Here is a 26472-nt window from a genome sequence, read left to right on the forward strand (position 1 = left end):
CATTTCTTCTTTTAGATAAAAACAAGTAAAACGGCAAGGTCATATTTGGGACAAGACTATGTCTCTGAGACTCACTACTAAATGGGATCACTTCAATGCTCACAGTAGGTCTCATTCTCTAATCTTCTTTGGTTTTGCTGGTTTTGAACGTGATCATTCAAACTTTGCCAGCCACAGCCACAACCACGAGGTTGTCCGTGATTCATTTTTGGTGAAATTAACCTATCCAATGTCAAAATTTCTCTTCATTTTGTGTCTCCCCTGGTTGAATTTTTGCCTAACGAATTTTTCCTGTTTTTGAAAAAAATAATTGTGGCTGTTGTATCGTCTGAAATTATTTTTTTATTTTGCACAAACAAAATAAATATATTAATAAATGTAAAAACGAAAAAAAAAATTATATTTTAGAAGTTAGTTTTAATATGAAAATAATATGAAATTACAATGACTAGTGCCATTTAGTTTCAAAAATGCACAACATTTACATTTCCAACTTCCCAATGAGCAGCGCATGCACAAATCTCACACTTGTTCCTGTTTGTAGAAAGACTGTTGCCATTTTGTATTTTATTTTGACTCAGTTCTCAGTCCCCTGAGTACCTAAAAGTCTAGTTTTTTTATGCATGTGTGATTTGGACACTTAATACTCTGTGCCAAATTGCAACTCCTGACATGTACTCCTTCATACCTCTAAGCTGGTAAGCCGTGACAGCACCGCAATTTTATAAACAAGACATAGTCTTTGAAATTTTTGACAAGACTGTCTTCTTTAAAATATTTTTCAATCAACAATATTTAGTCTTCAGAAGATATTGCATTTAATTGCTCTCTAATGTTCTTCTGAATGTTTGATACATATTTTCAAATTTTTTTAAGTTGGGAAGCAGAAACAGTTGCATGCTGCTGGATTTGGTCAAATCTTGTAATCTCATTTTTTTTTATATTAAAAATACTGATTGTTAATGAAGAATGACATGGCACATTGTTGCGATGCAGAAACCATTTGTCTGGCCATAAAATGGACTGTTTCTTTCAAATTATTTTTTCAATATTCTCTTTTTACATTTAAATTGGTTATTGTGGACATCTTATCACTATGAACCATGTATGCTAGGCTTGTGGTTTTGTCATTATACACTTTTCATAATGTTTCTGAAAATGCCATTAAAATTCTTTGCTCTAAATTTTGATCACTCACTTGTCAAAGGGTTACAACAATGACTCCTTCCAAGATGTGATTGCAATGAAACAAAAAGATCTATAGCAGAAGAAATAAATTACAACACAATATGAAAATTGTTGGCATATACCAGGGGTGGCCAAGCTCCTTGATAGTCCGAGCCATTTTTCAAAATTTGAAATTTTTCGCGAGCCGCAATTAGATATGTATTTAAAAGGCATGCAAAAAAGGTATTAAAAAATTTTCTTACAGAAATTATATTTATTGTAAACATATAAATAAAAGTACAAAATATGTGTATTGAATTTAAATATTAAAAATTAAACACATTTATTTTACTTCTCTTGATAATTCTTTAAAATTTGGTGAATAATTGGTGACAGCACTTCTCAATAATTCTTTGAGATGCTGGTTAGTTAATACTGATCGGTGTTTGGATTTCACGAATTTTAAAGTGGAATAAAATGATTCACATAAGTACGTTGTTCCGAATATTGAAATAATTCGACAAGCAGCCTTTTTTAATTCAGGATACTTCGATTCTGGTACAAATTTCCAAAATTCAGTAATCGACGTCGACTTATATTTTAATTGTAGAGCTTGATCTTCTTGCATCTCTATTAATTCTAATTTTCCAGATGCTTTTTGGGTCATGATTATATTGGAAATGGAAAACTCACCTTGAATTATGTTAATTTCAAATGGATTCAAAAAAAATCAAGAGACGATTTAAAATATTTTAAGTCTTGAAATCTATTTTGGAATTCCGTCAATATTCCTTCTAGCTTTTTTATATACTCGTTGAGTTTTTCTTGTTTAATATTAGAACAAATTTTTTTAATTCGAGGAAAATGACAAAAAGTTTTATTTTTAATGTCTTTTTGAAAAAGTTGTAATTTAGTTTGAAAACTAAATATACACTGTGAGAGGTCAGATATTATTTTATCTTTCCCCTGCAATTTTAAATTGAGTGTTTGCAAATGTTCCATGACATCAGTCAAAAACATTAAGTCTTGTAACCACTCGTCATAGTCTAATTCTGAATAGGTTATTTCCTTTTCTTTTAGAAATGCAGTTATCGGATCAAACAAATCTACGAAACGATTTAACACGTTGTAGCTAGACAACCATCTAACAATGCAAAAGAAATTAATGTCATTTGGAAGTTCTTCGTCCTTTAATTCTTCAAGGAAATTTTTGAATTGTCGATGATTTTTTGCATTGGTGCGAATGTAATTCACAATGTGTAACACTGTTTTCATAACATCAGGATATTTTAAATATTTTGTAACGAGATGTTCTCGGTGAATTATGCAGTGAATTGGTATGAATTGTGGAATTTGAGAATCATCTCTTAAAAGCCCAATAAGACCGATTTTTTTACTTAGCATTGCCGGAGCTCCATCAGTTGCAATGCTTACAAGTTTATTAAGAGGCACATCAAAAGTTTTCATTATGGAATCTAATTCATTTTTAATATCGACACCGCGGGTTGACTCTTGAAGTGCCACTAAATCTAATAATTCTTCTTTAACAACGAAGTCGGATGAAACAAAACGTATGAAAACTGCCAATTGCGGAAGATCTGTGATATCTGTCGATTCGTCAAGGGCTAATCTGAATGCAATACAGTTCTACAAATCATTTTTTAAATTATATTCAAGAGATGTATTAATTGCAGTTATGCGTCGTTCGGTTGTGTGTCTCGAGATGGGAATTTGCGAAACAACTTTGTGCAATGCTGCATTATTTGGATCTAAAACTTTAAGTACATCTTCCAAGTTTTTTTAATAAACTCCCCCTCTCCATACGGGCGTTTTGCACGAGCAATATTCCAGGCAATAACAAAACTGACTTCAGCCTCATTATTAGCTTGATTGCTGCAGGTCATCAAAACTGACTGTTGTTTATTTAAATTTGATTTTAAAGAAGCAAGTTTATCTGATCTTAATTTGGAATTTGGTGGATACTGATTAGAAAACTGAGGATGATTGGTTTCATAATGTTGACGTAAATTGCTAGCTTTATAATTTTTGACCGTAGAATTACAAATAACACATAATGCTTTTCCGTTATTGTCAATAAAAAAGAAATTCTCTTCCCACTCATTATTAAAACTTCTATTTTCTTGCTCGTATTTTCTTTTTTTATTTTCGTTCTCTGTCGTCATACTTTTAAAAGAACTGGAAATAAATAAATAAATTTAGAAAATACAAGATTCATGTTATTAAAACAATAACAACACGTGTTGCATACTACGAAACAAATTTAGTTAACTTACTAAAAATTCCAGATTACAAATTATATCCGTAGCAAGAGTAATACAAATTGTTTCCTCCAGAACACAATGTCAACTGTCTTTTGCAATGAAAGTTTACAAATTCAAAATCGGTCTGGAGTCAATCGATTACGGACAATTATGCCACTGTTTATGTTCGTTCGCGCAGTTTTCGATGAGTCATATCATTCTTAACTTGGACGGAAATGAAATTTGTTACAACGTTGCACTTAGTCTTTCATATTTGTTGTCAGTAATTTAACCCTTCTATGATCGCCCGGCTTCTGTGAGAAGCCCTTTGGTGGTTTTTGTTGGAATTTTCTCTGAAATTTTTCAAAAAATTTAAGTTCTCCAATTTTTTCGAACTGCGAAAAATGCAATAAATAACGTTTTTATTGCGCGCCGCGTTTACTCAGAAAAAAATTCCAAAAAGTGCCGGCTTCTAACAAGCTTCCACGCGACTATGCGCGGTAGCAAAAAATCGGAAAAAAGACGAAGGGAACTCGGGTACATTTATCGAGAGCCGCAAATAATCCTTCAAAGAGCCGCATGTGGCTCACGAGCCGCAGGTTGGCCCCCCTGGGTATATACAATAGTAAGAGGACAGTAGGTAACTATTCTTATTTTTTGTAGCCATATCTTGTATTTTACAAAAAATTAGGTTTTGTGAACTATGAACTTTCATTCTGTAACCTAAATTCTGTAATAGCAAATCTAATATTACTTATTAAGATATTTTTAACATGGAGAAATATAATAAATGCTATATGCAGAAAAATAAGAAGAAAATAAAGCAATACTTTATCCATTTATGGAATGAATCAGTATTTGTTATTTAGCATAACATGTCTATGCTTTAAATAAATGACACTTCCATGTTGCCGCATTACTGACAGCGATTTATTAAACTTCAGATATACTCACAAGTACTTTCAACAGTTTACAACTGTCATCCTCAAGTGAAAATCGAATTTCGCCTGAGGATGATAGTTGTAAACTGTTGAAAGTACTTGTGAGTATATCTGAAGTTTAATAAATCGCTGTCAGTAATGCCGCAACATGGAAGTGTCATTTATTTAATTTCTAAATGCTGGCGTGAAGTGTACTATATGTTCATTAAGTCTATGCTTATGTTGTAGAGTTGCAAAGTTTCTTTTTATAAGTTATAGTTTCCCAAATAAAAATACAGCATAGACCTAGATAGGAAGACAAACTAGCCTTCCATTCTTGGATTTACAGTGAACTTGCATTAATATGAATTGCTAGGTGAACAACAGTTAGTTTGCTTTACTGAAAACTCACATTAATGATTTTCGGGGTCAAGGTCAAGGTTGTATAATTTACGGAATTAAGGATTAATAGACAGTTGAAGCCTGTAAATTATAATATTTTGAATTAACTAAACAAAGTTAAATAAAATAAAAAATTTATTTACAAAAATAAATTAATGATCTAAATGATTTTTGAAATCAATAGAATGAGCAGGAGCAGTATATAAGAGTGATTAAATAAAATAAAAATTAAAATAATCTGTGATAGTTTTTCTTTTTTTCTGTTGAAGATTCAAAAAGTAGAAAATATTTTTGGAGCCAAATTTGGTGCAAAGTAGCTAAACCTAGTATCACTGTATACACTCCCGATACGCAAACTAGCACATGTTTGCATGGGATCACATCCATTTAAAAGAGGGTGGACATCCTTAAACATTAAAATTATTGTGAGTGGCTGACTAACCACCTACCTCTAGTCATATTACTATGTACCTAATTATTAAATTAGCCTTATTATATCTCAGTAACATGGCAGATCATCTAACATGAACATAATTGAAAAGTGAAGTGCCTTAAAATGAGCTGTCTATATATAAAATCATAAAGAATTGGACAACATTTAATTATTGTACAGGTAGGCCTCCTACAATGCGGTAGATACGTTCCTTGAACATACCACATTGTGGGAAATTGCATTATAGGAGACACCAACTTATACAAAAACTGGGATTCAGTTCTAAAAAGAGAAAAACTGCCTTTTACGGTGTAACATTTTCAGCATTTTTTAAATTTATGTACATAAAAAGCTTAAATAAAATTCAACATCATATAAAAACTAAAAAGATTATGATTTCAAGTCAAAATCAAAAAGAAACATAATGTTATGCTCACAAATTCAGTCCTCATCATCACTTATTATGTTGTTTGAGAATGTTTGACTGGCCTTATTTCAAGATCTGAGCTTGTTTCATCAAGTTCCACTGCGCTTATGTGGTCCGTTGCAATTTTTCTGTTATGTGAAAGATAATTCGTTTCTAAATATCTTAAACCGCGTTGTAAAAGTACTGCGTTGTAAGAAAATTTTCATGTTTTCCAACCGCATTTGGAACAAAAATGCATTGTAAATGTACCACATTGTAGGAGGCCTACCTGTAGTTATTTGTGTGTTGTGATATTTGAATTATTGTAAAATGAACTTTTCATTTTATAAGTTTTGCTTATTTTGGCTTATACTTTTGAAGGAATGATATATGAAAGCAAAATTCTTTTCTAGATATTTTTTTATAATTTGGTTTTAAAGAAAAACTTTAATCTATTTTTACCTAAATATTTGCATTATACAATAAACCTCAATTGTAAAGTTAATTTGTAAATATAAGTTTATATTTATTTGTAGTAATTGAAATTATCAATTATTATAATGTGATGTTATTTAAGGAAATTATTATTTGGTTGAAAACATTGTCCTGTTAGATAATTAAATAGTTGTTGAATTTTTTGCATACAAAATAAATATTTTTGTTCAGATTTCAGGTGAATCACTATATTCTGATATAATTAATCTTGTTGATTTTTCTTATTTCAAATAATTTACATCTGTTATGTTCAATGTTAATTATAATGATATATCTGAAAAGTTATTTCAGTGATTAGCAAAACTTAATCTGTTACATTTGCAGAGTTTTGGCTGATTCATAAGTTTTTGTGTATATAATTGTAATTTGATGACAATTATCAATAAACAAATAATATAACAGTACACTATTACTTGAGTTAATAATTACAATATAATTCAATTAAAAACTAAAATTTGATTTTGGAAACCAGCCCATCACTCTGTCAGACATGCAAGGTTCCTACACACTTGGAAAGTCAAGGAATTTGCCTCCTTGGCTGCCTTGTTGATTTTTTTGCTGACATTATACTTGACTAAGGGTAAGTCCTACAAGGCAACATCCAACAACCATGGGTGTGAAGGCACTTTTAAGTGGAGTGGACTGGTTAAAGCAAATGTGTGTGTCCAGAGTAACTGCATTTAGCATGCAGCAACCACCAGATGGTGTTTCTACATGCACATGCTTCCTGCATGTGCGTGCTACCAAGGAAGTTTGATTGCCACTTCCACTGCTCGCACTTCCAAAGGAGAAAATGGCTGATTTTGTAGATGAATGAAAATAGAATGACAAATAAATTGTGTATATATGTTGTATATACTTTAATTAATTTCTGATTTTGTAAATGCAACGTTTAAAAAATATAATTATTTTAAATTATTCTATGAAGATTCTTTATATTTGTTGTGTATCTAGTTAGTGATAACATTTGCCTTTTAAATTTAACATTTTAATTCTTGTCATATTTTCCATAGCAAGCATTTGACAAAGTTGTCTTTGTCACCGTTTTGTAAACAACACACATCCACTATAGACAGAGGTTGCTTGCGAGTTAGAAGTGCATACAAAGATTCTTTCTAATCATGGCCACTGGATGCTGCTACATAGGATGTACCCTAAGTGTAACTGTCTGCAGGCAGCAAGAATTAATGTGATGCAAGATAACTTATGAGAAGAGTGTAGAATATTTTCAGGACCCAAAATTTCTCCCAAGCATACATAAAATTTCCCCAAAATTTTACAAAGTACAAAAAATGATAAATAATTTTAATTTAAATGCTATTTGTAATAGTTCATTTTAATAATTTTGATTGCATAACAAAACAATTTTTGATTTTTTTTTCTTGTTTATTAATATTTTATAAAGTTCAGGAAATTTATTAAGGGATAAATTTAATAAATATGTACTTTTGTACATGTATTATTAAGGATTTATTAATGAATAATAATTAAATAATGAATTTTCTTTTTTTTCAAAGCCATGTAGATTTATTGTTGTGGATTAATAACAGGATAAACTATTTTAATTTAATAAAACATTTTATTTTAAGATTTAATAATATGGCAATCATAAAAAATATATAACTGTTAATTAGAAAAAAAATAACTCATTAAAAAGTTGAAAAAGCAATAGCATATGTACTGTACCTAGTAAGTTAAATGCTGTTTTATTTTGTCAATGTGCCATACTGTAAATGACATGAGAGTCAGGGAATTTGTATACAAAGTTGGTCAGGGGAAGTCAGGGAATTTAAGAAATTTTAATTTTGTTAAATGCTGAAACAGTAAAAAAATGTATATGTACAAATTCAATAATATTTTTAGTTTTATTTGTTTGAAATATGATATTTTATTTTTTTAATAATAAATATCTTTAAAAACAATTATAAGTTATATAGTTCGCATCATTTTTTTTTTTGCAGAAAAATATTATATTGCAAGTGAAAGAATTTCCATATAAACTGAATTAATATAAATTCATATTTTGAATTTTATTAACATTTATATTTAGTATATTATATTAATATATTTATAAATACTTCAAAATTTTTTACAGGTACTCCTCACTTTACGACCAAGTTCCGTTTCGACGACTACGTCGTTAAGCGAATTGGTCGATAAGTGAAGAGCTTGCGCCGGGAATATAGGATCGTTGTAAAATTATACAAATTATGCAACAAACTTCAAATTTATTCATAAAAAGACTATTATAGTACGCTTTTAGCCTATTATAGTACTATAAGACAATTATAGTATGCGCAAGCCTATTATAGTACGCTTAGTGGGCATGTCACCATTCGCCACTGATCGACACTCAAGCTGAGAAAGGGGATTCCCCGAATTGCAGGTCAAAACTTGATTGGTCGTTAAGCAGATAAGTCATAAAGTGAGGAGTACCTGTATTAAATTATTGGAATTAAAGTATGAAATTTATTAGATATATTCTTAAAAATACACTTTTATTTTCAGTTCAGTACTATTGCATATAATCGTCTTGTAAAACCTAAACAACAAGCAACCTTTTTCTACACATTTTATGTCAGTGAAACATTCAGTTCTCGTCCGTTTGGTTTAACAGTTCATCTTTTATATGCAGATTCGGTAACTTTTTCTTAAAGAAAATTCTATTATTATTAATTTCTACTTTTTAAGATATTTAATTTGTAAATATTAATATTTTTAGGATGGCAAACGATTTTTGAATGCAGTATTTAATGATACTGTTAATGTTGTAGAAATTGATGAAGGACTTGATGGAGAAACGTAAGTTGAAATTGCATTTTAAATTATTTTTTATTATATTGTAGTTTTTATCGTAATAATTTTTATTAACTAATAAAGTTGGGAAGATGAGTGTCTTCCCTTTTTGTTACTTATGCAGGGTGCTATTTCTAAGTATTACAGCATGGTTCTTTATTAAGTTTTCAATTGTTTGGAGGGGGTATTAGTATTTCCTTTCCACTTTATTTACTATTGAACACTTTTTTGATAGTTTTCCTCTTTTTACACATCAATTGAATATTTTATTTTTCTATTTATAAATTAAAAATGAAATGTTTAATTAATAATCTTTTTTGACATTTAAATACCTTCCTTTGTAAAAATAACGATGACTCCATTGTTCGTGAAGGCAAGGAAAGAATGTTGTGATGACATGACAGTTTACCAGTTTAAAAAAAATACCAGATATAATAACATCCAAACTGAAGGAGTTAGTAAATACAGTAATTTTAAAATTTAAAGAATTACAGCTGGGGATGTCATGAACTATGTGATGATATCATGAACGTGGATGAGAAGAATCTCTCTTCATTGATTAAGCAGCAAATTTAATGTGCTACTTAACCTGTGAAAAGAGATTCTTCAATGAGAATGCCATCAAAAAAGAATGAATTTTTATGTGTACATCTTTAATAGTCAGAATTACTCTTAATAGGGTAAATCATCTAGCATTCAAAAACTTTCTAGAAAAGTATAACAAGCACTTATTCCCTGATTAAAGCATGCTAATGAAAAAGCTATGTGCAGCCTGCATATTAAGCAAATTAAAAAAAATACAGGAATTAGGAAATAACCCATTTTTTTTTATTTTGAATGAAACATCAGATATGCTAAAAGGTCATCTTCATCAGTCCATTAATAGAGTAGCCAGTATAATACATGCTATTAAGAGTTTACAGATTAGAAAAGACAAATTCCATGACTGTTATGCAAACTGTTAACTTCAATGATTGTATACCAAATTGTGGAACGCTACCATTCTGTATGAAGTTTGGTTACTTGTATCAGACCAGCATAAACTGTAGGCAAATCAGGCACCACACATGCTTAGTGCATGCTCAAAATATAAAGTTACTGTATCTGAATCTGAGTTTGTTTTCTTTTTTAATACATTAAAAGTTTGTAGATATTATTTTAAAATGTTTTTCCTTACATAGGTTTTTTCTTTATGTTTTACTTGCTGCTTGCGGAGTACTGGTTCTAGTTGGTGGTCAGCAATTTTTGGCATCATTTGGGGTAAATTTTTAAGTTGTTATATATATAATATAGACATCTTAAATCCCGATGAGTATGTAATGAAATAACCAATGATTGCCTGAATGATCGGGCAAGCGGAGGTTACAAGTTCAAGTCCCACCCTGGGTCAGTTCTTTTATTCCAGAAGGTTCTAAATTATTTAATAATTTATTAAATTATAATCATTAATTTAGTTAAGAGATGGTGCCTAACGCCTCCCTCTAGTGACAAATTACTTTATATTAATCATTTAATTAGCCAAATTCTAGCCCACTCAGATGATTGTTGGTTATTTCATTTGAAGTTGTTATTAAAGATTTACATAATTAGGTATATATTTTAAAATATATTATTTTTTGCTTTATTTTTTGTAGAAGAAGAGGCCAACAATGAAACAAAAAATTGAAATGGGAACTCAAAATGCAAATGATGTGGATTATGATTGGTTACCAAAGGAAACCTTACAGGAAATCAGTAAATATATTTTTTCTTTCACTCTGTATTAAAAATAGGCTAGAAAAGTCTACTTGAAATATTTAATTTGGTACTACAGTACAACATGATTAACTCAAACTGGAATAACTTGGAATAAGTTGCATTTACTCAAAGTCACTTTCTTTTCCTGATCATCTAGCATAGGATTTACATGTTAAATTAAACTGGTTAACTCAAATTATCAAACTTTAACTTGAATGGGATTTTGATACAGCATTTACTTAAACACTCTGGAATTTTAATTTGAATAAAATAATTAATGTTTATTTATCAAACAAACTAATCAGATATTTCTTATAAAGCATGGGAACCACATACAACTGAAAATAAACATCATATCGTGTAGAGTTGGTGGGTGTAGTGGCTTCCAGACTGTGTATGTGACCTAGATATTGTAACTGCCATTCGAACCTGCTTTTGTCCAAACATTTTTTTATTGCTGATAGATTTCTTTGACTAGCTGACTTAATAAATAAATAGATTTTTGATAAATTAATTGCATAGAATTGATCTGTTTTTTATTTATTATCACAAACACGTGTTTGCGATGATAAATAAAAAACAGATCAATTCTATGCACAAAATATTGCAATTTTTTAAAAACATTTACTAACTAAACACTTAGGTGTGAACAGATTTTCCATTTGGAAATGCATTCCTTGGCAGCTTATTTAAGTGTTTTTGAATTTCTAGGCAACACTGAGAGGTTCACATTGATGCAATGATTTGTTGTAATAAGACCCATGAAAATATTTTATGTATAGTTTATTATGGGTCACTAATAAACCAATGCAAAAAGTATTAATTTTCTAAGCTGAATCGTCACAACTCAAAATGTTTAACTCAAAGTCTAAATTTGTTTCCTTGACCAATTTGAGTTAACCACTGTACTATGTTATGCTGAAAATTGCTTTAAATGAATAAAAAGTTTACAGTAATAATAATAAGAATTTCTCTTTGTTGGAAACTGGTTTGTTTTTTTTACCTTTTAATTTTGATTCTACTTCATTTATTATAAATGTTTTAGAGTTAAGAAGTCTCTAATCCTCCACAAGTCAGAAAGGGAAGATAATTTAGATTTTCATGTACAGTACTAGTCTATAGTACAATTAAGTAACATTGGTTTTTAAATAATTTTAATTTTTTAAATTCAAATGAATACTTAATTCTTTAAATATTGCATTAATTAAGCTTTTAAATGCTAGATTGTTTTGCAATGAATTTCAACCAGTACTCATTGTTTAAGGGGCTTCTTAAAAATAAAGAAACATTTACTTTCAAAAATCCTAAATGCCAATCACTTGCCAATAAACAATTTGGTTTAAAGTATAAATTGTAAAATAATTTTATTCTTCATAAAATGTTGCACAAGTCACTATCAATTATTATCACCAAAAGTGCCTTCATGGTGTAGCATGTCTTTGGTAATATGGAAAGCAATCTAAATGCAATTACTTTGTGCAAAATACACACATACCTTGTATAGTGTATAGTAGTAATATTCCAAAAAATGACTATTAGAACTTTATTGGGTGTTTTTTCATGTAGCCTGTGACAAAGACTGTATATGAGGAACTGGTGTTTAAAAGATTAATAACACAGGTCTGCAAGTAAAACACTGCATAGGATTTTTTACATTTTCTTATAGATTTCAACTTGGTAAAAACAAGAAAAATACCAAAAAAATTCCATCTCGTTAATTTTTTTGTTACACTCAAGTGTTTGTTTGTATTTAGCATAAAATTCCTAGTTAACTTAAAATTTAGTATTCCTTTTTTTTTTATTTAAAAACTGGCATTAAAACGAAGACTTATCACATTAATTCTATCAATTATAGCTGGACTTGGCAATAAAAAAAAAAATGTTAATGGTTGAAGAGAGTAGTGGTAGGGGGAGGTGGGTTAAGTAGTTTTAGCATTAGGAGGAAGGTTGCGTAATTGTGTAGAAACAGGTTAAAAGTTGATAGTGAGTGATAATATTACTGGTGAGGTTGAGCATGTTTCAACATGTTATCTGGGATATTAGGAATAAATATAAAAAGCCTGCTGTTGGATTAGATCATGTTTCAACAAGCTAAATAAGTTCAGTATCTCGCTGGCCATCTAATGCCACACTCAGTTTATATCCAGCATTTGAATGCTACTGTGCTTGTATTTTTATTTCTGGAATATGGCTCGCAGAGGTTGTGTAATTTCTCCTGACAGCTTCTGTTATGTTTGTGGTGAATACACAGTGAAAAGTCAACAAAGAAACGTAAGTGAGTTTGTGAAGAAAGTTTATTTTGTGTATTTCAAATTGAAACTTGGAAATCAAGACAAAGCATGGGCTCCGCATAAGGTGTGCAGAAGATGTGAGGAAGATCTTTGTTTGTGGTTTAAGGGTAAGAAAAACTCATTTCGTTTTGGCATTCCTATGATATGGCATGAACAGAAAAATCACACAACCGACTGCTGCTACTTTTCGGTAGATAGTAAAGGATTTAATACAAAAAATAAAAAGAAAATATTTTACCCTAATCTTGACTCAGCTATTCGTCCATGGTTCTGAAATACCAATTCCACAGACACATTAGCTTCCCAGGACATATCTAACTCAGATTTTTCTGTTAACGAAGGACCTCAACTTTTTTCTCAGAGTGAGCTCAATGACCTAGTAAGAGACTTGGGTCTTTCAAAAGATGCAGTCGAATTGCTAGGATCAAGGCTAAAAAAAACACCTGCTATCATCTGGGACCTCAATTTCATGGTACAGGCATCAAGAGAGAGAATTTATGCAGTTTTTCTCCAAAGAGGGAAATCTAGTTTATTGTAATGATCATGGGCTCATGAAGTGCTTCGAAATAGAATATGATTTATCAGAATGGCACATATTCATTGATTCGTCTAAAACTAGCCTTAAAGCAGTCTTGCTGCATAATGGAAACGTATTTGCATCTCTTCCTATGGGACACTCGGTTCATATGGGAGAAAACTATACTGACTTGGCTACAATTCATGAGAAAATCAAATATCAAGAGCATCAATGGATGGTTTGTGGAGATTTCAAAATACTAACCATGTTGTTGGTCAGCAGGGAGTTTATACAAAATATCCTTGTTTTCTTTGTTTATGGGATAGTAGAGCGAGACAGCTGTACTGGACAAAAACTGACTGGCCACCATGAGACAGTTTAACCTCCAGCGAGAAATACGTCATCAATACGACATTGCTTCCCCAGAAAAAGTGTTATTACCACCATTAATTCAATTCAATATGGTGAATTGAATTAATTATTTGCTGAGCACATATCTGTTTTATGTTATTACCACCTCTTCATATTAAATTGGGGCTCATAAAGCAGTTTGTCAAATCACTGCCAAGAGATAGGGATTGTTCAGATATCTGTGTTCCAAGTTCCCAAAACTGTCTGAAGCCAAATTAAAAGAGGGAGTTTTCACTGGCCCTGACATAAGAAAACTTTCATCTGATCCCCTCTTTTTGGAAACAATGGGAGAAAAGGAAAAAAAAGCATGGGACTCTTTCAAGAATGTAGTGCATGAGTTTTCAAGGAATACTGAGGACCCTGACTACAAAACCATTGTACAATGCATGCTGGCAGCATATGAAGTTCAAGGATGCAAGATGAGCTTAAAAGTTCATTTCTTACACTCCCATATTGACTATTTTCCTGAAAACTTGGGAGCCTACAGTGAAGAACAGGGTGAAAGATTTCACCAGGATGTCCATGATATCGAGAGACGTTACCAAGGAAAATGGGATATCAATATGTTAGCTGACTACTGTTGGATGCTCAATCGAGAAACTAGAGAAGGAAATCGGAAACAAGTTTGGAGAAGCATCAAAGAGAAGAAGAAAAGGTTTCATAAGAAAAAAGAATAGACCTAAAATTGTGTATAAATATCAGAAACAATTTTTTGATTAGTTGTAAGAAAATATAATATATTTAGTTCATTGTAATAAATAAGAGTTTTATCAAAAATTTGTTTTTATTTTGCAAAAAAACCTATACGTGATGGGATGTTACGAAAGTCATTTTTAGAATCTCCGATCTTTAAAACATATAATTCAGCAAAAATATTCCACGCAGCTAGAAAAAAATTTTTTTGCAGACCTATGTTATTTGTTCAGAATGTTAATCTTTTTTCATGAACACACTGCTCTGAATATGTCAGGCTCCATCCCTCATCACACAGGACAAAGATTTGAAGGGGAAAAGTATAATCATCTAGTATTAAAAATTGATTTGATTCTTCTAAGACTGTATAATGTAAAATTATATACAACTGTTATTTTTGAATTTTATAACAATAATATCTAACTTAAGACTTTTTTCCAATAATTTAGGAAAATCGCCAAGGAAATCTCCCCGACAGTCACCTCGACAACGGAGAGCAAGACGCAGAACAGGGAACGTCGATGAATAACAAACGGAATTTTATTTGCACGATCAAAAATTGAATTGAAAGTGCCAGTTCAAAATGTTCTTTGAATGAATGATTCTGTAAAAAAGTGGAGACAATAGAATGACGAGTGTAAGCGTAAATGAATCAGGTGGTGGTGATGATTGACAGAAATGGAGATGTGCCCCGTGTTTGAAAAAAATGATCTTGTTTTTCATGTCAGTTTACATGATATTTATGCTGGGTTGTTATTTTTAATTTATTTCATTTACTTGCAAATAAAATTTTTAATATTATAATTAACATGGCTTTAAATCATCACATGCTCAAATTTTTTAAGGTTTCATTTTATTGTATACTTAATTTTTATGTTAAGATTCACAGCTGAATTATGACAGCTTAATTTTTATGTTAAGATTCTGCATACAGATGAATAAGTAAAATAAATCATCTCCAGATAAAATGGTCACTGCAGATCATGACAAACTATTTTTTGACAAGGTTCTTCATGAACTTGATGATGGTGGACATATATTACAAAGACTAATGAACATGGTCTTTGTTCAAATTAACCAGGGGAAGAGTTGAATGTTGTTTGAAACATTTTAAGAATTTACTACAAGATATTGAAAATAAAAATCTAAGGAATCCCAAATATCTGTATGCATTCTAATAAATGCATCTGGGATTATTTGAATTGCATTTTCTAAGCTACAGCCTATTGTCATCTTACTTTTTTAGAATTGATGGGCTTTAAAAGGAGGAGGTGGCTAACAAAATGTAGGTGCAACTTTTTTTTGTGTGTATGTATGTTACATATATGTCGCATACTGCCTTCTTCCACCACTAAACTGCAGAACAGATGAAGCTAACCTCTTGAATTGTTTAACACAAGAATTGATAGGCATTTACCCCTTCTTCCACATTACCACAGTGGTGGACAAAACTTTAAAGACAAGCAAAAATTCCAACTATAAACAATTAGCTCAATAAATAATATTGGTTCAATCATGCACATATGCTGTAAAAATCTGCTGTTCATCTCCCTGGTCAGATAGTGCACTTTGCTGCATTCAGAACTTGCCATGCATTCTTTGGTCATGGTGATTGGAGTCTTCCATTGTTACTTTGTCTCAGGATTATAACTGTAAATCCAACTTTTATCACTTTTGATGACCTTGAAGACTAAAATGGGGTCATTCGTGAGACCATAACATATTTAAGGCGCCAGGATTCTGGGAATGAACTTGGCAGCCACATGATGCATGTTTGTTCTTTTAATTTTGATTTCTCCTACCTTGTGAGCACTAAGAGAGTTTTCAGGCCATCGGGCGATGAGGGATGGGGTCTAAAATATCCACGAAGACCACCCCCGAAAAATTCCTGGGGTTTTCAATTGCCTTGATTCAAACCCAGATCCTCTAGGTGGTACGCAAACATCTTTAATATAACAGCATATTTAGTACGTGTTACAGCAATATGATTTACATATTACTGATAACAATATTGATTACAATTAACAGTTTCGTTTTAGAAGTAGGCCTAGAATAAGTGTTTAATATTTTTGTATTTGCATGTATTTTAAAGTACACTTATATAATGTTTTTGTACAATTATATAAAATGTTTGCCTGATTCTTTTTAGAGAAAAATCTTCATTTTAATCCATTTTTTAACTTAAATAAGTATAGCGAAAACTCTCGATCGATATGTTTACAGAGAAGTGAAGAGAGTTCACGTATCATACATCTTAAAGGAATCATTATGTATGAAATGTAAAGATAACTGGCAGAAAAAAAAAACAACCCGTGGAAGGCAAATTAAAAACTAGAAATTGTTAAAAACAATAGAACTGCAATAAATTCGGTACAGGATGTAAACTGAAAAAAAAAGCCGGTATCGAAATAGCCACTAGAATACTGTACTGCAGACTGAATGACGGATTTAAAAGTCTAATTTTTTGTAAGAAAATTAGTACCAGCAATAATGAAAAGTACATCAAAATTGACTAAAAGTACAGAAATTTTATTACAGAAGATCGAGTGTCGCAGCAGTGACTCCGCGTCAAGTGAAAAAGTTGGACGGCCGGATGGCCGAGCGGTCAAGGTGGCAGCCTACCGCTCTGGGGGACCCGGGATCAAATCCGAACGGGTCGAATAATCCCCAGGAATTTTTCGGGGGGTGGTCCGTTCAGATATGTCGGGCCCCGTCCCTCACCACCGGTCGCCCCATTGTGGGCCTGGCCGAACCCATAATGGGCCTTCTAAAAGAGGCCCTCTTAGTGCCCACAGGGCGGAAAGAATTGAAAAAAAGTGAAAAAGTGGTTTTATATAGTGTATACAGTATATAGAAATCAAAATTTCCGATATTCGGAGTTGACTTCTTTGCCCCCAAACACTTAAAGTAATTCCGAATATGTAGTTCGAGAGATAATTGTTTTCTTGGGTAGTGTGCAAAATTTCATATGTTTTTGTAAAAGGGTTGCCGAAATATAAGCAATCGAAAAGCGCAAAAATCTGAAAAAGAGCTATTTTCTTTTTCATCCGGATGCTCACCGGTCTTCGTTCCACGAACACTGGGAGTTCGGTCGTGGGTTCGCGCCTCGCTCGGACGGGCTGGCCACGTGGCGTTTTCCGGGTTTTCTCTACGTCTGTAACGCCTAAATAGGGGCCAGTTTCCCTTAAAAAGACCTCCAGGAAGGTACCCCCTAGACAGATCGCCCAAGTGTTGCGTTGCCATAATTAAACAAATAATCTTCATCCGGCACTGCAGGCGTTCCTAGAGTAAAAACTCCTGAGTCTAGAAAGCTGAAATTTTAAATATAAGCCTCTCTATCAGTGAGATGCTGGCGAAACTTCTGGGTCGTTAGGTCAAAGTTGACGGGGGTACGTCATAGAGCTATTTTAATTTTATGGCTTAATTTCATCCTTATAAGGATAAATAAATGTAAAATCTTTTAGATTCGAGGAATCCTGACAGTTCCAAGAAAAAATGAGCAACGTAAACGAGGAAAATTGACTAAATTTCGGAAATTTCAACTTTGATAGCAGGGCCATTACGAAGAATTTCGGAGCCTAAGAACAGTGCCAATATAAACTGGCATTTCTATAAACATTATGACGCTTTCAATGTACTGTACAATCTCAAGCAGGCCGTGCATAAATGAAGCATTGCCTCATCTATGGCATCATTGCGTTAAAATCGATAATTTTTTGGACAAATATTTATCATCCAAACAATAAGTATGTTTTGGTCCTGTCAATAATCAAACAATCTGCTCTCAATAATATTACTTTGAGTTTTTTGAATTGTCTCATAAACGAATTGTCAAATTTTAAAATGAATATTAGTCTTTATCAACCATGGATGACAATTTCTCCATAACCATTCTTAACAAATTACTCGCCGGACCCATAAACCAGAAACTCAAAATTTTCATCCTCAATTCATTTTTTGACTATCTAAACAGTAATATATAAAAGGAAATTTACTCCTTTCATTCCTTTTAGAGTAAAGTTTTATCTCGACGTCTATTAGGTAGCATTTATTGCAGTTGTGAATGACACTATTGAGCTGTAGACCATTTCCGTGGGAGCAAAAAAGTAACAGGAGCCATACTTCTACACGAGACCTTTCGCGAAATATATCTCGCGAAGGTCTCATGTAGAAGTATGGCTCCTTTGACTTTTTTGTTCCTATGTATATGGTCTACAGCAGGGGTCCCCAACCTTTTTGTACCTAAGAGCACATTTTAGAATACCGGTCGGACGGCGGGCACCATTTATTTTTTCAAGGTGAATTTAGAATTGGACATAGTTAATAATACATACACATGATATACAAAAAACATTTAATTCCAAAAATGTAATTTAACATACACAAGAATATTAACAATAATTTTTATAAAACAAGTAATTACTAAACAATGCATACAAAATCTACAAAGTATAAAAATTCTTTATAAAAAAATATAAATCTCAAAGTCAATGTGATTTTTGGCATTGCATTTCATTGGCCATAGCTTTGTAATTAGAAGAGTATGTTGTTATTCCTGCTCGTAAGCAATCGTCAAGGTGTTCATCTGTAAGTCGTGATCTGTACTTTGATTTTATAATGTTCATTGTCGAAAACAATGATTCACACAAGTATGTGGAACCGAAAACGATTTTATTTTATATGCTGCTTTTTTCAAAAATGGAAATTTGTTTCTTTCAACTATATTCCAGAAATTCTCATCTGATAAAATGGATTTTAGGATAATGTCGTTCTGAAGATCCAAAATTTCTATCTCTACCCCTCCAGCCTACCCCTCTGGAGAGACCCGGGATCGAATCCGATCGGGTCGAAAAATCCCCAGGAATTTTTCGGGATGGTCCAAGCAGATATGTCGGGCTCTGTCCCTCATCACCTGGCCGCCCAATTGTATGGTGGCCGAATACATAATGGGCTTGCTTAAAAAGGCCTTAGTGCCTACGGAGGGGGGAAAGTTTAAAAAGGGAAAAGTTAAAATTGCTTAAAATATCTTTTAAAACAGAAAAACCTAAAAGCAAATTGATGAAAGGTCATGATATATGCAAAATGCACATATTAGTTTAATAAAGAAATGTCAGTCAACTTTCAAATTAAATAACTGTGGTTTGAGAAGTTCTTTGGAATAGGAAAATTATTATTATTTTTGTTCTACTTTTATTATTTAAGGATTAACATGTCTAGATTATAATAATAAGTATTAAAACTTTGTCACAAAAAAGGATATTTAAAAAAATTACTTCTACAGACACTTTCAATTTTTACTTAAAAATAGATATATTCATTTATTATAAAGGAGACAAACAAAAATGTATTTGAAAAAAAGCATAATTTGAAAAACATAATAAAACAAATATTTGTTTTATGTGGGTCTGTAATTAATCAAAAACGACAAAACACCATTTTAAAGTGATTTTTATTCAAGTAATATATTTATAAATAATATGTAGCCAAAAATGTAGCCATGTCAAATTTATGTATCCCAAAAAGTAGCCAATGCGCCAAATGATATTTTTTACGCCAAACTAAAAAAAGGGTAGCCAAATTTGGCGCAAAGTGGCCAAATATGGCAACGCTGGGTGAGCTCCAGACAAATGTCTGCGTTGTCACGGCAACCATAGAAACGGGCCGATTCATTTCATTTTAGGTATGGGAAATTTGGTTGGCGAAGATTTGGCGCGAGAGGAAAAAGAGATCGGTCGCATTTCGCTTTGTGCTTTTATCTGTGTTGGATGCCATTTCTACTTTTGTGTGGTTAATCATTAAAAATGAAAAAACTTTTACATAGCATTTTATTGAAAACTGAAATATTTTTATTTTTATTGTGGTCGCACAGCGGCGGGCGCACACAAAACGATCGGCGGGCGCTATGGTGCCCGCGGGCATAGGGTTGGGGACCCCTGGTCTACAGCTTCTAACAGTGTCATTCGGATCTGCAATTTTACCCCCATTCTCTGTATTCGCTCCTCCAAGTTGCCAAGTAAATTAGCCAACATTCCTCGAAAACTTTCTCCAGGTTTGTTACTCTGTCATCAGAACGTTCTTCCAAAATAAGTAAAGTATTTTTACTGAATATCCGAACTTGAAAACGGGAAATAATATCCTAAATGAGAACTCTTCGAATTTAGTTCGCTTGCTCGATGAGACAACGAATTTTGGTGGATGGGTGGATGGAGGATACAGAAAGTGAAACCTGCATATGGTCAATTCCGCTAATATGCAATAAATAATATTGCATATTAGCGAAATATTCTTTATTAATATTACACATAAAATTCACATTCTCAATTAAACCCTTTAAAATATTCTGGATTGGTTCCTGTATCAGTCAGAATTAACACATAGATGATGGCCACGTGGTTGAGCAATAAAGGCATCAATTTCCTATTCTGGGGGATCTTGGATCGAATCTGGGTAGGAAACTTTCATGCAAATTCTTCCCGAATATTTGGGTCCCCTTTATCATTATGGGTCTGGCCGAACCCACGATGGCAAAGAAGAAAAGGACATCTTACTGCCCACATAATGGAGAAAGTTCAGTAAAATTTAAAAAAATAGAAGTACAGTACATAGTACAGACGACGCCATTTTGGAATCGGTGTTCATAGACATCGATGATTTTATCACCCTGTATACAAAGTTATAAAGTAAATACGTCAAAGTAATCTCCATTGATTGGTACTCGGCAAAAGTATAACAATAATAAAATATTTTAATAAAATTATTTAACTCGTAAAATGATATGAAACAATTATATGTTAAGAATCTTTAAATAATATAATTATTTCAATTTTAATCCGACAGATGGCGGCGAAATAAATAGTTTATTTAAAAAATATATTTATTTACTTATTCAGTTTTTATTTATCAGATTTTAATATTAAATAAATATTTAATTATTTTATTAATTTTAAAATAATCATTAAATATATTTAATTTTAAAATAGCGAAAGACATAATTAATAATTAAGTTTTCATTCAACAGATGGCATTGTACGTATTTTACGTAGATAATAATTTCTATTTATATATATTAAGAAAAAATAATTAGCATAATTTAAATTATAATTATTTTTTACCTTTAATTATATTAAACATTTGCATAAAATTAATTAAAATATTTAAAGCTGCAGAAAAGAAATATAAAAATATAAAAAAATTAACATGGCTCCATCTATTGTTACAATGTGTAAGCATAGAGTAGTTAATTTGCTAGGTAATGAGAATGGAAATCCAATAGAACGTGTTTAAAGCGACGATCAACATCTGTTTAGACAGCAACGACAAGATTTCAGCTTCTCTTATCAGCATTAATATTTAAATGACCTTTTAATTACATCTATAAGCAAAGCGTTATCATTAATAATGGATGAATTTACTAAGATGGAAATTTTTGCTACTTCTTCTCTTAGCAAAAATTATCATAAAGTGTTAAAAATACTGTTTTACATACGTCAACCATCGACTTGAGATTATCGACGAAGAAATCAGCGCGAGAAATTTGTTACACTTCACTTTTAAAACTTAAACTCTGGCAGTTGAAAATAACTAAATTCGATTTTAAAAAGCGCCAATGTAATCAAATTAAAATCAACAATCGATTTTTATGGCATCGGAATTAATCAAGGACTTTTTCCCTTTCTTCCTCTTTTCCTTTGATATCCGAAGATCCAAAACGGGATGCGGGTGAAATATCCTGGACCATTAAATCCACCAAATATCTAGAGGTAAATTAAATACACTATATTTGTGAACGGCAGAGGTTCTGTAAACACATCCTGATGCACCTTCGGGGTAACACAAACCAAATAAAATCTGTTTGGATACTTAGATTAAGCCAAATATATTCTTTTGGATCCTCTCTTTATCGATTTTAACTAATTATAAGCCAATAAACCGGCTTTATTCGCTAGTTTAACCGGAGCCATCTTCGGAATTTCGCCCATATTCAATGCTAATGCGAAACGGTATTAAAAACTCGCGAATTTTACGAAAATTTCGCTGTTTTTTTTTAAGGTTTAACACGAGTTACACCAAGATGAATCATTCCATTGCAAACCATTCATCCACTTTGTTAAGTAATTTAGCAATTCAATTCACTTATTGACAAGTCCAAAAATGTATCTTATGTAATGCAAATATTATACAAAGAAGTTTTAAAATGTAGAATAAGTTCTGATGTATACAATGTGTTTATGTTTAGCCATTTTTTACATTCAATGCGTGTCTAGAGTATGGCAACGTGAAGTAGTCCTCGGAGGGATGATAAAAAGGTCAAATTCGGAGCCATTCAATAGGCATAAATGATAAAAATAGTAAAAGAATATTCGAGTTACATAAAATTTCGGTTTAATGCAATGTTAATATTTATTCTTAAGCTAAAGTTTTGGTTTATAAATTGGATTAACAAGAGGGAATATCAATTTTGATTAAGCTTGCAACGAAATAATTCGATAATGCAATTTATGGTTATCCTCGTTTGGATCGCTCATTGCCCATGCTCTTATACGATGAAAGCCTTAACAGATTTTTTTTTTTTTATTCTTGTTGCTATGACAAAAATATTTTGTTCCATCGTGTCGGCTTATAAAATTACTTGGGTGTTTTATGATTTAATTTAGTGGAGTTCTTTGAAAGAAGTTTACGATCGAAGAAGGCCTTTGAAAGGATCGATAGAGGCCGACATCATCATGTTGAAGGTTTCACTTAGTTGTTTCCTTTGATAAAAGATAAGAGAAACTGCTCACAATTATAAATTGTTCTTTAAAGGTAATTACTTACAGTAAAACCTGCCTAAGCCGGAATCGCACTGTTTTCCGTTTTAAACAGGTTTTTTTAAAAAAAAGAAAAAAGATCGCTCCTTTCCGAAGAATTTTTCCCATTTAGGCAGGTTTCCGTCTTGGACAGGTTTTACTGTATTTAATATTTCTTTAATGGAAGCTCAAGAGGAGAGAAGATGTAGGAAGCTCTCCCTTCTCTCGAAGCTTCGTTTTGTGGTACTCTAGAAAAATAAAAATTAAATTTTTGTGGTTTCAAATCTCGTCACTCCCAAAAAAAGTCCTATTTAACGGTTCACTAAACTTTGTTTCTGGTTCAAATTTCTATTGATTGTTTGTAATTTACTCGATTCGATTTTAAATCTCTTTCCACCAATAGAAAAAAAGGGTGATATTTTATCCTTCAATCTTTCGATTTTAAATTTAATATCAGTAGAATTTTGATTTTAAATTTAATTTTTCAACTTCTGATTTTTTCCATCTTCTTTATTACTACACCCATTGGTTTTTTTCTCCATAAAAATTAATTCTTCTTCGTTATGCTCTTGAAGATCTCAATTTATATAATAAAGGAGAACTTTAAATTAAAAATATATATATTATTCATTGCACTCTTATATCTAAAATATTATAGTTTTAAACCTCTAAACAACGGACACTGATGGGAACATAAAAAATGGCTGCTGTTCGGAGTGGCCGTTGTTTTTATGCATGTTTGTTCAACGTTCTTGAAAAAATGGCCGCTGTTTACAGGTGACCAGCTGCTCTAAGAGGGCCTATTTTCCATACTTATCGTGGATTCGGCAGGCCCACGATAAGGTTAGCCGGGTTGTGTGGTACTGGGCCATGAAAAATACTTCGAGGATGCTCTCCCGGATTCGATCCCGGATCCTCCAGAATGGTAAACTGACTGTAGTAAGTAGAAGTGGAGGTTCGGCTGCATTAATATAACTCACCTAATCATTATTTAGCGCAATTAAAGGCCATTAATCACGTTTACAGTTTAAGAGGGAGGGACTCGAGGCATTGTCTACGTGGACTTTTTTAAGTGGTTTTAGTGGCAAACGAATCCGTTCTTATAATTCGTGTGAATAAATCATCAGTCGGAAAATATTTGCAGGACTTTTTTACGTCATTTCTCCAATGTCGATGGAGGTTCGTGAACTATTGTATACGTAATTAAAGGGGAAGGGTTTTGCTAGAAGTACGTCATCGTACACAAGAGGAGAGAGGGAGTCAAAAATGGCTCAAAAACTGTACACCTAATTAACGAAGGCCTCCTAATGTGTAAGGAACGATTGTTTTCTTTAAATTTGATTGATTAAATTGTGTTTAGTTTGAATATTAACTATTTATACATATTCGAACGTGCACACGTTTATCAATGCTAAACAAATCTTTGTTTTTCATCAATCTTCATCACTCCGTTGTTAGTATTGTCATTCTAACGTATTCTACAACTAGCTAATTCCTCTTCCATCCTTAACTGTAACGTATCTTTCCTAATAACTCTCTTAAGATTTCTTTGGCCTACCTTATCCTTCATCCATCTTATGTAGAAAAGAAAAGAAAAGGAAAAAAAAGAAAAATTGTCAAACAGATTTTGATAAAATTTAATATAGAAGCTACTGACAAGAATTATTCATAAATTTTTACAGTTTTTACCATCAGATTGTTATGAGCCAAGAAATTCAATGATTAAATGTCGTGGTTTCTCTCGCTTGAAATATTAAATAACATTATATTTTATAAGTTTCACAGAGCCAATTTTCTAAGTATTAAGAAGAATAGGAAATTTCCGAATTTATACTTAAATTTTAATTCATTTTTCAGAGAATTTAAGATATTTTTAGACTTCATAAATTCTATTTTTTAAAAAGAAATTCTATGGTTGTAATTATTGTAGAAGGTGACAGAGATGAAAGTTCAATTTAAATTATTCGAAAATGGATTAAAATAATTATTTTGGTGCTCTTAAACGTTATTTGAAGCTATCGATTGGCTAAATTCGATGAAGAATCCATAATTTTCACGATAAATAAACAAATATTTTAAGAAGATAAATATTAATTTTATTCCTAATCGTTAGATGAATTTATTCTGTATTAATTACGCCGAAATTTAATTATTACAATATTGAAATAAAGCGAGGCGTTAACAGATAACTGTTGATGCTTCGGTATAAACTCCACGTCCAACCTTAGAAACCACCAAGATCTAGATATTGTTTCGCCCTCGTGGGAACTAAACGGGAACTTACAGCACTATTATTTATAAATTAGACCCCCGCTTTACGACTTAATTAGTTCGAACCTTCGCAAGTCGAATTCTATATACAGTGAAAACTGCTTAGGAAACCACCTGCATTCGACGGGCACCTGTCAAAACGGTCAAAAATTTCAAAAAGGCTCGGTGCCAGCCGTAAATAGATCAGTTGATGCATTTTAACTCTGTTATAAGATTTAAAAAAGTATAGAAAATAAGAGGTAAATCTGTTTAGAGAAGTGCACGACTCCATCTTGTTATTGAGTTACACCACTCGAAATAATATTGAAGCGAATAAATAATTAATCTACTTTAAATTGTAATATTTTATTAAATATAAAATTCTTTTTTAAAAGCAAATTTTCGCTCCTTTATTAGGCCATAAAAATCGAAGCTTTCGATTTCATTTCGTTTCGTTATTTTTAAATTCACTCAAGGTCACGAATCCACCAATCGTCTCTTTCGGCCTCGAAAACGGATAGAGACGATTGGTTGAAATCGTCGTCTCAATTCTGTCGCCCGTGTGAATTGGCCTTTAGAGTATAAATGAAATGTAAAAAAATAAATAAGTAAATAAAGTCCGATAGTAAAATAATTTAAAATAGAAGAAACTGGACCAAATTCTGTTGCAGAAACTTCAGCCATTTTGAAAATTACTCATTAATTTTTATCTAAATTATATTTTTTAAAAATTGTTTCAGTAATTAATCTACTTAATAAGATTAAAGTAAATTAATAGATAAAGAATACATTAATATATTCCAGAACAAAGGATTAAATTCTTTGTGCTCTTTGATGTCAAGTTTTATTCTTTTATATACTACACGGTAATTTAAATAAAGCATAACAATTTGAGGAATTAAATGTA

The 26472-nt window shown here is 31.6% G+C and overlaps 1 protein-coding gene across 1 annotated transcript in view; it reads left to right on the top strand.

The window, feature by feature from the left end:
• Positions 1-15333, top strand: part of LOC136982923 (translocon-associated protein subunit alpha-like) — a 37061-nt gene extending 21728 nt beyond the window's left edge. The window contains exons 5-9 of the mRNA XM_067279496.1: positions 8593-8724; positions 8807-8886; positions 10062-10140; positions 10515-10614; positions 14979-15333. Of these exons, the coding sequence (XP_067135597.1) occupies positions 8593-8724; positions 8807-8886; positions 10062-10140; positions 10515-10614; positions 14979-15058 (471 nt within the window). The 3' untranslated portion in view covers positions 15059-15333. The remainder of the gene's footprint in view (positions 1-8592; positions 8725-8806; positions 8887-10061; positions 10141-10514; positions 10615-14978) is intronic.
• The last annotated feature ends 11139 nt before the right edge of the window (positions 15334-26472 follow it).

This window comes from Centruroides vittatus, unplaced genomic scaffold, assembly GCF_030686945.1.
Source record: "Centruroides vittatus isolate TY-2023 unplaced genomic scaffold, ASM3068694v2 contig_874, whole genome shotgun sequence".
Classification (NCBI taxonomy): Eukaryota; Metazoa; Arthropoda; class Arachnida; order Scorpiones; family Buthidae; genus Centruroides; species Centruroides vittatus.